This window comes from Capricornis sumatraensis, chromosome 4 (assembly GCF_032405125.1).
Source record: "Capricornis sumatraensis isolate serow.1 chromosome 4, serow.2, whole genome shotgun sequence".
NCBI lineage: Eukaryota > Metazoa > Chordata > Mammalia > Artiodactyla > Bovidae > Capricornis > Capricornis sumatraensis.
In genome coordinates this window covers 154,585,704-154,600,963 of record NC_091072.1, presented here as the reverse complement: position 1 = coordinate 154,600,963, position 15,260 = coordinate 154,585,704, and the positions used below count along the sequence as shown (strand labels likewise).

Here is a 15,260-nt window from a genome sequence, read left to right as displayed (position 1 = left end):
TGGCCCCTTGCATTGGGAGCAAGGAGTCTTAGCCCCTGGACCACCAGGGAAGTCCTTTTCTTATTTATTTAGACAAATGTTAGATACAGAGAAGGAATAGAGCATAGTTGGACCACAAAATGATCCCACTATTCCAGACGCTACTAGGAATTCTAAAGCAAATTTTTCCTTAGTGCTGTACCACCAAAGTTCTTTGTGAACATGACCGTGAAGTCATTCAGTCATGTCCGACTCTGCGACTCCATAGACTGTAGCCTACCAGGCTCCTCTCATTGTTTAATGAAGGAAAGACTAACCCTAACCTAACCCTTTTAGAAAGTAAAGTTTCACAGACTTTCAAATTGTCTTTATTTATCTTTTTTTCAATGAAAAAATATTTTCCCACTTAGAAAACTGAAGAAAGGACTCTGGACTTGGGAGAGGGTCAGGCATGCCCGTGGAGCTTGTTACTCAATCCGGAGAGTCAGCAGTTCATGAAGCATTGAGATGCCCCAGGATCTGTCATCTTGAGTCACTTCTGCATGAAAAAGGGGATGAGAGTCTGATGCTCAAGCCTCTGAAGATCTTTTCTAAGTCGGGGCCTGTGAGAGAGGAACGAGAATGCTTTGATTGGCAGGAAACTGTGAGGGAGGTAGGGGAGGAGAGGTGATGCTGAAAATGCAGGGACTGGAAATGCAAAGGGAAAGAACGGACTCAAGTGTGCCCTGGAGGCCTGGAGGGAAACAGAGCGCTAGCGAGAATTTATTAAGGGGCTTCCCTGGTGGTCCAGTGATACAGAGTCTGCCTTCCCATGCAGGGGACTCGAGTTCGAACCCTGGTAGAGGAACTAATATCTCACATGCTGCAGGGCATCTAAGAGGCTGCGTGCCACAAAGAAGTGTCAGTCACTCAGTCGTGTCCAACTCTTTGCGGCCCCATGGACTGTAGTCCACAGTAGCGCGCCAGGCTCCTCTGTCCATGGACTTCTCCAGGCAGGAACATGGGAGTGGCTAGCCATTCCCTTCTCCAGGGGATCTTCCTGACCCAGGGATCACATCCGGACCTCCTGCATCGCAGGCAGATTCTTTACTATCTGAGCCATCGGGGAAGCCAGAGAGAAGACTTGAAGCAAACAAACGAACAAAAAGGGTCTATCGAGAGAGACATGGAAGGAACTGCAAACCGGGAGAGGGAGCCGAGAGGAGGCGTCATGAGAACAGAGAAAGGGGTGAGGGGTGGGAGCCAGCAAGGAGAGGACAGAAGGCAGAAGTGGGGAGGCTGAAGCTGGGAAGGGAGTCGGGGAGAGGCCAGGGCCTGCCTCAGGGCCAGCTTCTCACTGTCAGGATCCTCTGGAGCCTTCGCCTTATGCTAGCACTGTATTGCTCCAGCTTGTCCCAGGGCTGGAAGGGCCTCAGCTGGTTGTCCACAAACTGTTCCCAGCAGTCTTCAAACTCTTGAGATATTAGAGAGAGAAACAGAGTCAGGCCCCAAGGGCAGAGGAGCAGCAAGCAACCCAGGTTCCTTCCTTCCTTCCCCCTTCTTTCTCTTCCTCTCCCTGGAATTTCACCTTCCAGGTGATATCACACCTTGAGTCCCAGCTGGGCCTGCATCCTTCCTACCCAGCCTCCCCTCTTCTCCCTCTCCCACTCAGTGGCTTTCGTACTTGGAACTTGCAGAACCTCCAGGCCACTGACAGCTCTGTCTCTCTTCCTACCTGTGTGGGTCATGACAGCCACTGAGATCCCAGCTTCCTGCAGCTGCTGCAGCCCCCTCCGAAACGGCTTGATCCAGTGGAAGTACAAGCGGGAGGCAAAGATCTGCAGGTTCAGGTGGTCATTCCTGGTGATGAAATTGACCAGTTCACTGGCACAGTTCGGGCAAGGGCTCCATGTGATATAGCAGATGATTTTGTAGCTCTGGCTCGGGTTCAGATTCAGTGAGTTGATCTTGTCAATAAAGCGAATTTCTGCATGCCGCTGCTTCTGGAGAGGGTATCGGACAGAGAGCAGGAAGGGCTGGTTAGAAGGCAGAGGCCAGACGTCACACATGGAGGGTGAAGTTGGGGATGAGGGGCTCTATCCTGTGAACTTTCCAGTATGTGAGCTTGCCGATAGCACAAGGAAAGAACCTCCTTTCGCTCATTATGTATTCCTTCACTCACTCACTCATCCATTAACCCCACATATCTGTATCCTGATCAGAATCTGATGAGGGTCCTTGTGACCAGAGGAGATGGGTTGTAGACCAGACACCCCCAGACTTCATATTTAGTCACTAAGTCGTGTCTAACTCTTTGCGACCCCATGGACGATATATAGCCCCCCAGTCGCCTCTGTCCATGGGATTTCCCAGGCGAGGATCCTGGAGTGTGTCGCCATTCTCTTCTCCAGGGGATCTCCCCAACCCAGGGATCAAACCCGCGTCTCCAGTATTGGCAGGTGGATTTGTTACCACTGAGCCACCAGGTAGAGTGTGAGCTGGTGTTTGAACCTGAGGGTACCAAGGAGCAGGTCAGGGAGGGAGACAGGAAGAACAGACAGGTAGAAAGGTGATCAGAAAGGCAGAAATGTGATGGAGATCTCTCAGGTGAGGTTAGGTGCTCAGTCCTTGGAAGAGCGCTTGGCTTCCCGGAGTGATGACTGAGCTGAGCCCTGGAGGATGAGAAAACACGAACTTCTCAAAGAGGAGCAGGAAGACTTTGTGCTGGAGGGAAGGGCTTCTGTGGTGGCCTGGGGATGGGGAAGAAGGTGGAGCGTTTCCGGGAAGCTGGGTTAACTCAGCCTCTGCCGAGCCTTGGGATCCCCCTGCATGGATGCGGTCAGCCTCTGCCTGCCCTGCACCTGGAGGACCCGCTTGGCACCTTGTTTCGGAAGCAGCCTTTGTCAAGCGTCAAGTCGTCAAGCTGCTTCAGCTGGTAGCACAGGTAGGTCTTCCTCCGGTAGTAAGGTGGTGGGACCCGGGGCTGGTTGCCAAACTGCTGCTTGAACAGAGTTTCTCTTAGCAGATTCATTGTGTTTCTGTGCAACAAGGAAGGAGAAAATCCAAGATGCAGAGAGTGTTCTTTCTCTGGCATCACCTTAGGCTTGGTTACATTCTGAACCCAATTCCTTGGGCTCGCATGGGCCCTTAAGGGGAGGTATGGGAGGGTCTCTTCCTTCTTGGCTGACCAGGGAGACTGGGGAGGGAGACGAAGAGCGTGAGTTCTCCCACCTCAGAGACCACCTCCCACCTCTGGCCTGAAGGAGATCCCCCCGACTCCAGCCCATGATAGAGGACACTGCAGGTAGGATGCCTGGGCTGGGGTGGGGCAGAGGTGCCCCGAGAGCTGAACACGGCATGTCCTTCCTCGGCTCTCACATCTTTGTCCTGAGCCGCAGACCCCTCTGTGTAGGTCCCACAAGCATCTCAATCCTGTGTCTAATATCAGAACCCATTGTCTTCGGGGAGTGGGGGGATGGAAGCTGGTGTTTTCCCTTTAACTCTTTGTGCTCTTGGCTGAAGTGTGTGTATCACACTTCTGTCTGTAGAAAAAACACAGAGGTACGTGACCAGGAAAACTTGCTGTCACCAAGGCTGTGTTGCCACAGACACTTTTGGTGGAAGCACTCACTTAGCTTTTTCTCCCCCCGCCGATTATGCTTGTACTCTGTAAAGGATTTTATTTTGTATCTTGCTTTCCTTCATGTAATGCATTGCAAAGTGGCCCAGCCCATGTGGAAATGCAGAACCACCAGGTTCTAGTATGTGAGCTTGCCCACAGCACAAGGAAAGAACCTCCTTCTTTCCTTCATTAGGTATTCCTTCACTCACTCACTCATTCATTAACCCCACACTCCTCAAGCATCTGTATCTTGATCAGAATCCGATCAGGGTGCCTGAGGCCAGAGGAGATGGGTTGTAGACCAGACACCCCCAGGGCTTCGGAGTTGTTTAGTCACTAAGTGTGTTTGACTCTTTGTGACCCCATAGACTGTAGCCTGCCAGGCTCCTCTGTTCATGGGATTTCAATAAACCCCATTTCTTTTCAATAAATGCTGCTGGCTTTGCACAAATTGAAGCAGGTGGATACAACCAGGAGCCTTCCTGCCAGACCCCAGGGAGGTGTAGGAAGACACGCTCTGGCCGGAGCCCCACCGCAAGTGGACACTCAAGGCCAAGCAGATGCCAACCTGAACAAGCATGGGAGGCTTGATGGCCTCAGACCACTGTCCTTTTGGACCCGCCATCCACGGTAATGTCACTTGGCCTATCATCGCGTCAGACACAGGTGACCTCAGAGCATCGGAACTGGCATCTGGACACAGGAACCAAACCAAGGATGCCCTCACAGCCTGGACCCTGGGTTGTAACATTATCCTACAAGGCCGGAAAAGCTTTGCCATATTTCCTGCTGACTCACTGAAATACCACCAGTTCCACCAATGAAAAACCATTTCTGGTATCTGGCATTCTAATTAGCAAAGCCACAGATTTCACCAGCGGAAACCTATCTCATTAATGGAAACCTAACATCCCTCGTGTTAATCAGTAAAACTTTAGGTGGATTTGGAGAACAACCGCTAAAGAGACCATCTCTGGACTGTGACCTTTCGTTACCCGCCACTGACCTCCCCTAAAGTTCATACTCCCGGTGAGGGGAACTGGCGGCCAGATCAGAAGGGAAATCCCATTTGCAGCACATCCGAGACAACCACTGCCCCGTCTGCCCAGAGTCTTCCTGATTTTAGCCCTGAAGTCTCCACGTTCTGGGAAACTCCCCTGTCCTGGGGACACCCAGACAACTCAAGGCTTAGACCCTTCACATTTCAAACAAGAGGATTTATCTTCATAGCACGTATGTTGCACCTTGACCTTGAATAGCTAAAACTGTAGGTGTGACAGAAACAACCTTTAAGAAGTATTTAAAGACCAATTGAATTTTTCACACTTGGTAGTGTCTTCATGGGAAATGAGTTATCTTCTTATCTTGGAGAGTTTTCCCTCCACAGAGCAGAAATGAGAGTATTCTTTTGCAAAATTGTGCCTTTAAAATAGTTTTACAAAAATGCTTTTGTAGCTGACTCCAGACATTGTTTCAATCATCCTTGAACCTAAAGTCTAGGATTGAGGGGGCACAGAAAGCTTCAGGAAGACCTGGGGGCCATGTCTATGGGATATGGCCAGGGCCAGACAGAGAGATGGCCAGGGACACAGACAGACAGGCTGTGGCAGGGGCGGGGCTGGGAGTCTAAGGCAAGAGGAGGAACAGAAGTGGAGCCCTGCAGGGAAGGAGCCAGAGAGAGAACCCAGGGCTGGGAGTGGATGGTGGCAGAGCCCGAGGCTGAGAGAAGAACTGGCATCGATACCTGGTCCCCACAGCCTGGCTCCAGCCCCGTTGGCAGTCTCGGCTTGCCCTGGCACTGGGCTCTCTGGCTCCACCTCCCTCTCAGCAGGCTGCCCTTGGCCTTGGGAGAGTCCCTTATCTGAGAATGTTCCCCCACAGCTTTCTGAGTGGCAGGTGCCCTTCTGGTCTGGAGAAGCCGAGGTGGGAAGTCCTAGGCTGGTTTTCTTTTTCTCCATCCTCTTCCTCCTCCCGGGCTCTTGACTTACCTGGTTTGGGGAGTCCAAACACAATCTCGTTGCCCAGGAAGGCCTGATCCAGCCCAGCCCTCTGTCATAGACACTCCCAGGACCCTTGCTTTTAGGACAGCGCCTGATCTGAAAGCGACCTCGCAGCCATCTCAGCCAAGGTCCCACCCCCTTCCTGTTTTGGCACCAGGGGTGGGAGGGCCCCGGGGTGCTTTGCTTCCTCAGGCTCAGACCCACCCTCTCTGGGGCCCTCCCTCTTGGCAGAGCCCAGCCTCTGATGGACCGACATTATTGCCAAGGGGAAACAGAAAGTAAAGATGCTGGCGAGGGGCTGGGCAGGCCCTGGCTGTAGAGAGCAAGACAGAGGCTGTTCCCACTGGGGGAGGGGCAGGCTGGTGCTCTCTCCACCCCACCCCGGCTTGGCACTTTGTTGTCATTTAGTACCCTGGCAAGACTCTGGGCAGGGTGGAAAAGGAGCACTGGGGGTCAGCGCTCTAAATCTTCACCTCCAGCACTGTGTTGGGCAGATCTGTACACCATCAGCCACCCCAGCGCCCCAACAGCCTCGAGCAGGGAGGATCGTTATCCTGACATTTTAGATGAGGTCCTAGCACAGAGAGGCCAAGACACTCTCTCGAGGTCACACAGCAAATAAATGAAAGAACTGGAAAGCTGTCCAGGCAGCCTGGCCCGGCTCCCTTCTCCTGCTTCCTCACTGTTCCATTAAAAGGAGTGGGCGGAGGGTGGGTACAAAAGAAGGAGTAAGCTGCCCCTTGTCATGTCAAGACCTCCAGATGAAAAAGCAGCTCCGGGGAAAGGGGAAACCTAGAGAGGAGGTCTTAGAGCAGCCACAGCCACCTCCGGTCCAGACTACACACTAAGTCGACTTTTCCCTCACACGGACCCTGCACACCCACCCTTCTGCCCCACAGGCCCTGGTGTGGCCTCGGGGGTAACAAGAGCTTGAGTAGGAAGTCAGAGGATCTATAAGAATGCTGTCCCCTTTACTTCCCTTTTTCCTAATGCCCAGGGTCAGGGTCACAGCCAATGGAAAATTCTAGAACGATCTGGGTCCTTCTGGGAAGACTGATCAGATCTGCACACTGAAGTGTTGGTCAGACTCAGAGAGCTAAGTTGCCCCTGGCCTGAGAAGCAGGAAGGGTGGACAAGAAGGCTGAAACCCTTTGCTGGCCTTTCCCTAATGACAGCAATCCTCCAGCCCGGCCCTAGAGATCCCCGTGAGCTGCCTGAGATGGGCCGAGATGCAGGTGTGCTGGAGTGGAACATTTTGAGCCGGTTAGACACAGGTGTGCTGGGAACAGGACATTTGGAGCCAATTAGACGCAGGCGTGCTGGGAGCAGGACATTTGGAGCTGGCCACTGTGGCCCTTTTAATGCTGGAGACAATCAGGAAGTGCCTCATCCACAGGCGGGTCCGTCTGTGCCTCCCTCCTTGAAGGAAACACCGACAGGGAGGGCATCGAGGCAGAGGAGCTGAAGCAGCCAGGGACCCCCACCCCCCACCCCCCCGGGACTCTGCTCAGGACCCCCAGGCAGCAGTGCAAACAGGAGGGGAGGGCAAATGGACAAGCATCTGCTGCCACTGACAATTCACAGCCAGATGCCAAGAGGAGTGGGACCCCCGACCTTCTCCACGAGGACTTTATGGCAGATTCCAAACCGACAGCTTCCCACTTGCTGGTGCTTCCTGGGCCTCTGGTGGCCCAGAAACCCAGCTCATCAAGAGCTTACTCTCTTTACCCCTTGCCACAGTTCCCGCCACCCTTTCTGGAATCTCCACCGAGCTCCTCCTCCTCGGTGCATTTATGTGGCTGCTGGCTCCGCAATCACAGGGCCAGACACTCACATTCTGGTCTACCTTGAGCAGCCGAGCTGTGGTCTCTGACCTGACTCCTGGAGGCCCTTCCACTTTCTGTTCTGCTTTTGGGAGAATCTCTGATCGTCTCAATCCTTCCGTGCCCAATCCTACTTTTTCCCCTAAAGGCTTATTTAAATGTAAACTTAATCACTAACTACCCCTCAAACACACTCTCCATCACCATCCTCAGCGCTTCATCGCTGGCAGCAATGTGGGAATGGGACCAGGAATGAGCAGAGTGAGCATGGGCTGTGATGATGTCAGAGTGACCAAGGGGTGAGGGTGGGGTTGTTGGGGGCACCAAGGTCTAGAATGGAAGCAGACGAGTCAGGGTCAAGGCGTGGGGGCAAAACCTGGAGAGAGACACACAGGACCAGGATCCTGCTGTCACTGAACCCGCTCAGCTCAGAGATGCCCTTGGTCATTGAAGGGGCTGAACTGTGAGCCCCAAATCCATATTCTGAAGTCCCCACTTCCACTTCCTCAAAATGTGACCGTAACTGAGACAGAACCTTGAAGGCAGTGATTGAATTAAGAGCAAGCTGTTAGAGCGGGGGTCCCCAGCCTTTGGGCCATGGACTGGTACCTGTCTGTGGTCTGTTAGAATGGGTCTGCACAGCAGAAGGTGAGCGGTGGGCAACCGAGCAAAGCTTTATCTGTACTTACAACCGCTTCCCATCGCTCACATTACTGCCTGAGCTCCGCCTCCCATCAGGTCAGGGGCAGCATTAGACTCTCACAGAAGCACAGACAGGGCTTCCCAGGTGCCATTAGCGGTATAGAACCCCTGCCAATGCAGGAGCCGGAAGAGACTCGGGCTCAGTCCCTGAGTCGGGAAGATCTCCTGCAGGAGGGCTTGGCAGTCCACTCCCGTGTTCTTGCATGGAGAATCCTATGGACAGAGGAGCCTGGCAGGCTGCAGTCCATGGGGTGGCAAAGAGTTGGAAATGATTGAAGCAACTTAGCTCGCACATATGGGCGTGCACACTCTACTGTGAACTGTGCAATCAAGGGACCTAGGTTGCACGCTCTTTATGAGAATCATCCCCAAACCATTCTCTTCTCAACCCTCCAGTCCATGGAAAAACACTGTCTTCCACGAAACTGGTTCCTGGTGCCAAAAAGTTTGGGGACCACTGTCTTAGGGTGACTCTTACTCCGATCTGACTGCTGTCCTTATGTGTGCTAAGTTGCTTCAGTCGTGTACGACTCTTTACAACAGTATGGTCTGTAGCCCGCTGGGCTCCTCTGGCCAGAGGATTCTCCAGGCAAGAATACTGGAATGGGTTGGCATGCCCTTCTCCAGGGGATCTTCCTGACCCAGGGATTGAACCTGCATCTCCAACGTCTCCTGCATTGGCAGGCGGATTCTTTACCACTAGCGCCAGCTGGGAAGCCCCAACGTCCTTATAAGCAGAGGAGATTGGGACACATAGAGGGACACCAGGGGCTCCCCAGAGGTCACGCACAGAAGAAAGGCCATCTGAGGACACAGCAAGAAGGCAGCCACCTGCGGCCAAGGAGAGAGGCCGCAGGAAAACCCAGCCTGCCATCACCTTGGGCTTGGACTTCTAGCCTCCATGACAGCGAGGAAAAGAAATGCCTCTTGTTAAGTCACCCAGTCTGTGGAGTTTTGTTGCCGATGCCCTAGCGAATGAATACAGTCGCTCCCATCAGGAATCCTCGTTCTCTGATTAGTCAGGTCAGGCTTCAAGGTTGTTGTTTCAAATCTCATTTTCACATGTATACATGTTCACACCCACTTATGTTCAGTTCAGTAACAAGGTTGGGTCAGCACGGGAGATGGGAGGAGGCGGGGGCCCCTTGCTAGGGGAGAGGGGGACGCTGGGGGAAGAAAGGAGAGAGGACCAAGGAAAGACAGGGTGGTTCAAGGGCAGGGGCCCGGCAGGACCGGGGGAAAGAGGAGGCTGAGAAGGGAGGTGACGGTGGGCGGAGGTGAGGGGGAGGCCGTGGGTCGGGGTAAGGGGCAGGCTAAGGAAGCCCTCACCCGAGAATGTCCTCAAGCTCTGCAACCAGCAGCTGATAATTTGTCTTCAGTTTCTTCCAAGGCCTGAAGGGCCTCCTCTGACTGTACACAAACTTTTTCCAACAGTATTTGAATTCTGAGATAAAGAGGAAAGCAGAGCTGTCTGAGCTGGGCCTGTCCTCCCTGTGCCCTGGGCCCTCCTCCCCGCTCCCCAGGCTCCCCTCCCACTGCCCCCTTCCTCGGGGGGGTATTCTAGGCGCCCCCCATCCCTCCCCTCGCCCAGCCCCCCAGCCCCCTCTGCTCTCACCTCGGTAGGACATAACGTCCACACGGGCTCCCTGGTCGCTCAGCCCGAGCAGCCCCTTCCTGTACTGTGGTTTCTGGAAGTAGTAGAGGCGGGCGGCGAAGATGCTCAGCGTCACATTCTGGTACATCCCCAGGAAGCCCGCCACCAGCTCCGCGCACTTCATGCAGGGGCTCCACGACATGAACCAGGTGATGCGGTAACACTCGTCAGGGCGCAGCTTCTTGGCGCAGAACCAAGACAGGAAGCGGCGTTCGCTGTGGCAGTGAGTCCCAGCATAGACCTGGGAGAGACAGAGGAGGAGCCCGCGGTTGTTCTTGGCGGCAGAGCAGGCCATGTGGCCGGGGCGGGTGGTCGGGGGAGGAGGGGTCAGGGGCTGGTGTCCCAGAGGCAGGTGGCCTACTAGTTATCCCTTCCCTCCGTCCGTCCCCTCCCTTCTTTTCTTCCTTAGTTGTCCCTTCCCACAGTCGTCCATTCATCCCAACATCCATCCTCTCAAGCATTCACTCTACAAGTATCCTGAGTCCGGCTTCGTGCCAGGCCCTCTGCGGTCCAGGTTGGTTCCCTGGGTGCTGTCTTCTAGGAGGCTCACAGAGCTGCCCTGCACCTCAGGGAACCCACCAGCCACACACCTCTACAGAGCACCTGACGTGTGGCTCGAGTGAAGGGAGATGTGTGGCAGGTGTGAAAATACACAGTTCAGGGATTTCCCTGGTGGTCCAGTGGCTAAGACTCCACGCTCTCAATGCAGGGGGGTGGGGTTCAATCCCCGGTCAGGGAACTAGACCCAACAGGCCACAACTAAAACAGATCCTGTATGCTGTAACTAAAAGAACATGCCAGAGCTAAGGCCTGGAGCAGCCAAATAAATAAATATTAAAAATAAAAAACACGGTTCGTTTCAGTGACTTAGTATGAACAAAAAAGAATACAAACTATCTCATGAAGTTTTAGATTAGTTATGCATTAGAAAATACATATAAGCGTATAGCTTAGATATACAGTCAATTCTCTGTATCTGAGGGCTGCTCATCTGTGGATTCAACCAACCGCCTATTCAAATTATTCAGAAAAAGGAAATTCCAGAAAGTTTCAAAAGGCAAAACTTGAATTTGCCCGGCTGGCAACAATTTACATAATATCTTGTTCATTCGCTAAGTTGTATCTGACTCTTTATGACCCCATGGACTACAGCACTCCAGGCTTCCCTGTCTTTCACCATCTCCCGGAGTTTGCTCAGAATCATGTCTATTGTGTTGATGATGCCATCCAACCATCTCATCCTCTATTGTCCCCTTCTCCTCCTGGCCTCAATCTTTCTCAGCATCAGGGTCTTTTCCAGTGAGTCAGCTCTTTGCATCAGGTAGCCAAAGTATTGGAGCTTCAGGGTCAGCCTCAGTCCTTCCAATGAATTTTCAGGCTTGATTTCCTTTAGGATTGACTGGTTGGATCTCCTTGCAGTCCAAGGGACTCTCAAGAGTCTTCTCCAGCACAATTCGAAAGCATCAATTCTTTGGTGCTCAGCCTTCTTTATAATCCAGCTCTCACATCTGTACATGACTACTGAAAAAACCATAGCTTTGACTATACGGACCTTCGTTAGCAAAGAGATGTCTGCTTTTTAATACACTGTCTAGGCTTGTCATACGCTTTCTTCCAAGCAGCAAGCGTCTTTTAATTTCCTGGCTGCAATCGCCATCCACACTGGTTTGGGAGCCCAGGAAAATAAAATCTGTCACCGTTTCCCCTTTTCCCCCATCTATTTGCCATCAACTGATGGGACTGGATGCCATAATCTTAGTTTTTTGAAAGCTGAGTTCTAAGCCAGCTTTTTCACTCTCCTCTTTCACTTACATCTACATCGTATTTACAAATGTTTATGTAGCATTTACGTTGTATCAGATATCACTTTAAAGATAATCTAAAGTATATCGGAGAATGTGGGTAGGTTATATGCAAATGCTATGCCATCTTACATATGGAATTCAGTATCTGCAGATTTTGGTGTTAGCAGAGTTCTTAGAACCAACCTCCCGCTCCATACAGAGGGATGACTGCATTGCCCAATACCTTATCAATATTAATTTCATCGATTTCTCTTAACCTTTTGAATACTGGGTAGTAGAAAAAGTCAGATGACATGTATGACTCGGATTGTATTTTGATGGGGTAATGTTGCTATGGCGCACACTCCTACCCCACCTAGCCCATGACAGCTGCCTTCCCCAGGTAGGTTCTGAAAAGGCTGCAGGCGGGTGGGGGACATTCTGCAGGACTGGTGAGATGTTGACACAGGAGCCGCAGGACAGTGGACTTATCAGGCACTGCTGATGCTGCAGTGGTCATCCAGGAGACCTGGCCATGTGCTCAAAGCCAGCTGGCTGACAGGCAGGATGAAGGTTGCGGGTCTGCCCCGTGAGATCCCAAGCCCTAGGCGCAGAAGCGGAATGGGTGTGGCAGGCGAGGACCCAACCAGCAGAGCAGCTACTAGGGTCTGGTCGGCACTGGAACACAATAGACCAGACTTCCTAAACACGTCGTTGTTGTTAAGTCGCTAAGTCGTGTCTGACTCTTTTGTGACCCCATGGACTGTAGCCCCCCAGGCTCCTCTGTCCATGGGATTTCCCAGGCAAGAATACTGGAGTGGGTTGCCATTCCCTTCTCCAGGGGATCTTCCTGACTCAGGGATGGAACCCATATCTCTTGCATCTCCTCCACTGGCAGGTGGATTCTTTACCACCAAGCCACCAGGGAGGCCCACATGCTTTCCTCCAAAGCTAAAGGCCAAGCTCGATGACAACTCGGAGACCCATCACCAGCAGACTCTAAACGAAGCCTGGTGGGATGTCAACTGCCATCTGGTATGAGGTTTCAGGAGCGTCAAGTAGAGACCTCACAGGCCAAGGACTTAGGAAAATGTATGGAAAGACACAGAATTCCCTGAGAGCCTCCAAATGGCATAGGACTGATTACAATTTTTTTCCACATTATCAACTGGCTTGTGAACCTTTGTATTACCTGTGACAGAGGGATACCATTTGTGGGACATTTTTGAAACAGGAACTAGATTGGAACTATTACCCTGGGCAAAGGCATCGGACACTATCACTGCAGTGTGCCTGTGCTTGTCCAACTCTTTGCCATCCCAAGGACTGTAGCCCACCAGGCTCCTCTGTCCATGGAATTTTCCAGGCAAGAATACTGGAGTGGGCTGCCATTTCCTTCTCCAGGTGATCTTCCCAAACCCGGGAAAGAACCCGTGTGTCCCGCATCTTCTGCACTGCAGGCAGATTCTTTAGTGCTTGAACCATCCAGGAAGCCCCATCACTGCTATATCTGCATTCTTTTATTTATCTAGGCCCCACCAAACTGCTTGCAGGATCTTAGTTTTCCATGCCCCCTGCCCTGGGAGCACTGAGTCTTAACCACTGGCCCGCCAGGGAAGTCCCTATAACTGCATTTTTGATAAAAACTGGACACACTGCGAAAGGAATTTTCCTAGTATCTGACATAACACAGTCTGAGAACGAATATGGCAGTTGTGATTATATCCCCCGGTCACAACTTTGGGAAAACGACTTGTGCAAGGATCCTGAAACTTCGACAGTTTGCCCATCCACTCCCTGCTCCCGGGCTTTTCCTCCCTTGGCGGGACACAATGCCGGCGGCACCTGAATCTGCGCTGCCCACACTGCAATTCTAAGGCACCAAATAAATGCGATGAGTTTCCTGGGGCCTGTACCTGGTTATGAAAGACCCCCCAGTCAAAGGAGACAGGTGAGCGGTGTTTCCATCTTTCCACCCGGTAGCAGATGTAGGAGCAGTTCCGCCCATAGGCATAGAGTAGGTTGTGAAACTGGAAGTAGAAGGTTTCGGGATCTAACCTCGCCACGTGGTCGCTGGAGATAAAAAGAGAAAAGAGAAAATGCAGAGAGCACCCCCCTCCACCCCTACCTGGGCATTCCTCCCAGCTGGTGTCTCCTGAGTGCAACACCCTGGCCACTCTTGGTGCTCAGCTTCCCAGCAACCCTCCTGGGCCTTGGGGATTTCCTGCTGCCTTTGCAGGCAGGAAGGAAGACTGGGGAAGAGGAGACGATGCTGGGTCAGCAGGGTGGGTGACGCCTCCCCCTGGGGCCCAGGCTCTGCTCTTTCCTATAGCACCCTAATCCCCACTCCAGTTTTCCTGCCTACCATTAGTAAAACATTAAAAAAGTAATAAAAACCTCTGCACTACAAAATAATAGCCTTTGACATTTCAGTTCCATTCATCCCTGACTTTTCACTTGTGCATTTGTTTGCTTGTGTAAATTTTTGTTGGAGTGAAGTTATTTTGTAACATTGTGTAAGTTTCTATGGTCTGGCAGAGTGAATCAGCTATAGACAAACATGCATCCCCGCTCTTTCGGATTTCCTTCCCATTTAGGTCATCACAGAGCACCCGGTGGAGTTCCCTGAGCTGTAGAGTAGGTTCTCCTTAGTTATCTATTTTATACATGGTATCAATAGTTGTTTCAGTTTTTTAATGTGAGGTTAACACCTAAACTCACCAGCTCAGGCTACTGTTTCAAGTGCTTTCTGTATCTGAACTCATCGACTCCTCCCCCAAAACCCACGAGAGCCAAGCCCATTTTATAGAGGAGGAAGCAGGGATCCAGAGGGGGCAAATAGCCCACCCAAGTCACACAGCAGTAAGTGATGGAGCTGGGCCAGACCAGGCCATTTCCCGCTGTGCCATCTGTGACCTTGCAGCCGTGTAAAGTCTTGGATGTGGCTTTCTTTCCTTCTCACTTTTAAAACAGGAGCACTTCCTCTGATCTTTCCTCGATTCTAGGCTCGTGGTACAGGTATAAACGTGAAGCATGGTCACCTAAGGTGTGGCCAGGTTGTAAACCATTTAATGGATTTATTTAAACCAATGGTTGTAAATAAAACCATTTATTTTTCTGCTCAGAGCTGAGGTATCCTTGGAAGAAGGGATGTCTCTACTTGCCTCAAAAAGTATTCTCACACTGTGCTTACAGTGGTCTAAACAGTAGAGAAAATGGATCGGAGTGCTGTAAACACAATCCACCAGCTGCTTCAGCCATCCTTTGGCCAAATTCTAAGTGTTCATAGAGGGTGCAGCCCAGCACAGGCGGGAAGAGAACTGGCCCGACAGCATTTTAGACTGGGAGCTGGGCCAGAGGACCCTCAGAGAGGCGTGGAGGTGTGGGAGGGGCCAGTTAGAAGCAAGAGTGGGCGCCCCATCCCCGGAACAGGGCAGACTCCAAGTGGGAGAGGGTCCTTTCAGAAAAGGTGCCAGAGGGGGGAAAAAAGAACGGGGCTGGAGCTGCAGAGACTTCAGTGAGAAGGAGGCTGAGGGACAAGACACAGCCCTAGAGACCTCGGGAGAGGGGGCCCAGTAGACAGAGCGGGCGGGCAGCAGTACCTGATCCAGGGCATCTGGCTGTAGCCTCGGCAGGCTGGTTGCAGCCCTGGCCTTTGTCTTGAGTGCGGGGGCTCCACTTCCTCTCTCAGCACTCTCGGATAGAAAAACCCCTTAT

The 15,260-nt window shown here is 52.2% G+C and overlaps 1 protein-coding gene across 3 annotated transcripts; it reads right to left on the bottom strand.

Moving 5' to 3' along the window:
* Positions 1-420: 420 nt before the first annotated feature.
* Positions 421-15,260, bottom strand: LOC138077798 (DNA dC->dU-editing enzyme APOBEC-3H-like). 3 transcript variants are annotated; one of them, XM_068970038.1, is made up of 8 exons: positions 15,146-15,260; positions 13,460-13,616; positions 9,721-10,000; positions 9,435-9,549; positions 2,840-2,996; positions 1,694-1,961; positions 1,317-1,432; positions 421-581 (listed from the first exon to the last, which is right to left on the bottom strand). In XM_068970038.1, exons 1-8 carry the CDS (start codon positions 15,157-15,159, stop codon positions 570-572), a joined length of 1,119 nt encoding a protein of 372 aa, XP_068826139.1. In that variant the 5' UTR covers positions 15,160-15,260; the 3' UTR covers positions 421-569. The 3 variants fall into 3 exon arrangements, with proteins under 3 accessions (XP_068826139.1, XP_068826138.1, XP_068826140.1); XM_068970037.1 differs by lacking the exon at positions 421-581 and having other exon boundaries at positions 1,101-1,432; XM_068970039.1 differs by lacking the exons at positions 421-581; positions 9,435-9,549; positions 9,721-10,000; positions 13,460-13,616; positions 15,146-15,260 and adding an exon at positions 5,569-5,693 and having other exon boundaries at positions 1,101-1,432.

Bases quoted from the DNA above. Each gene is read 5' to 3' on its own strand.
- LOC138077798 (XM_068970037.1), bottom strand. The intron at 10,001-13,459 runs GTACAGGCCCCA...TGTCTCTCCCAG, and splicing joins GGGGGGTCTTTCATAACCAG to GTCTATGCTGGGACTCACTG. The intron at 2,997-9,434 runs GTGAGGGCTTCC...CTTGTTGCACAG, and splicing joins GAGCTTGAGGACATTCTCGG to AAACACAATGAATCTGCTAA.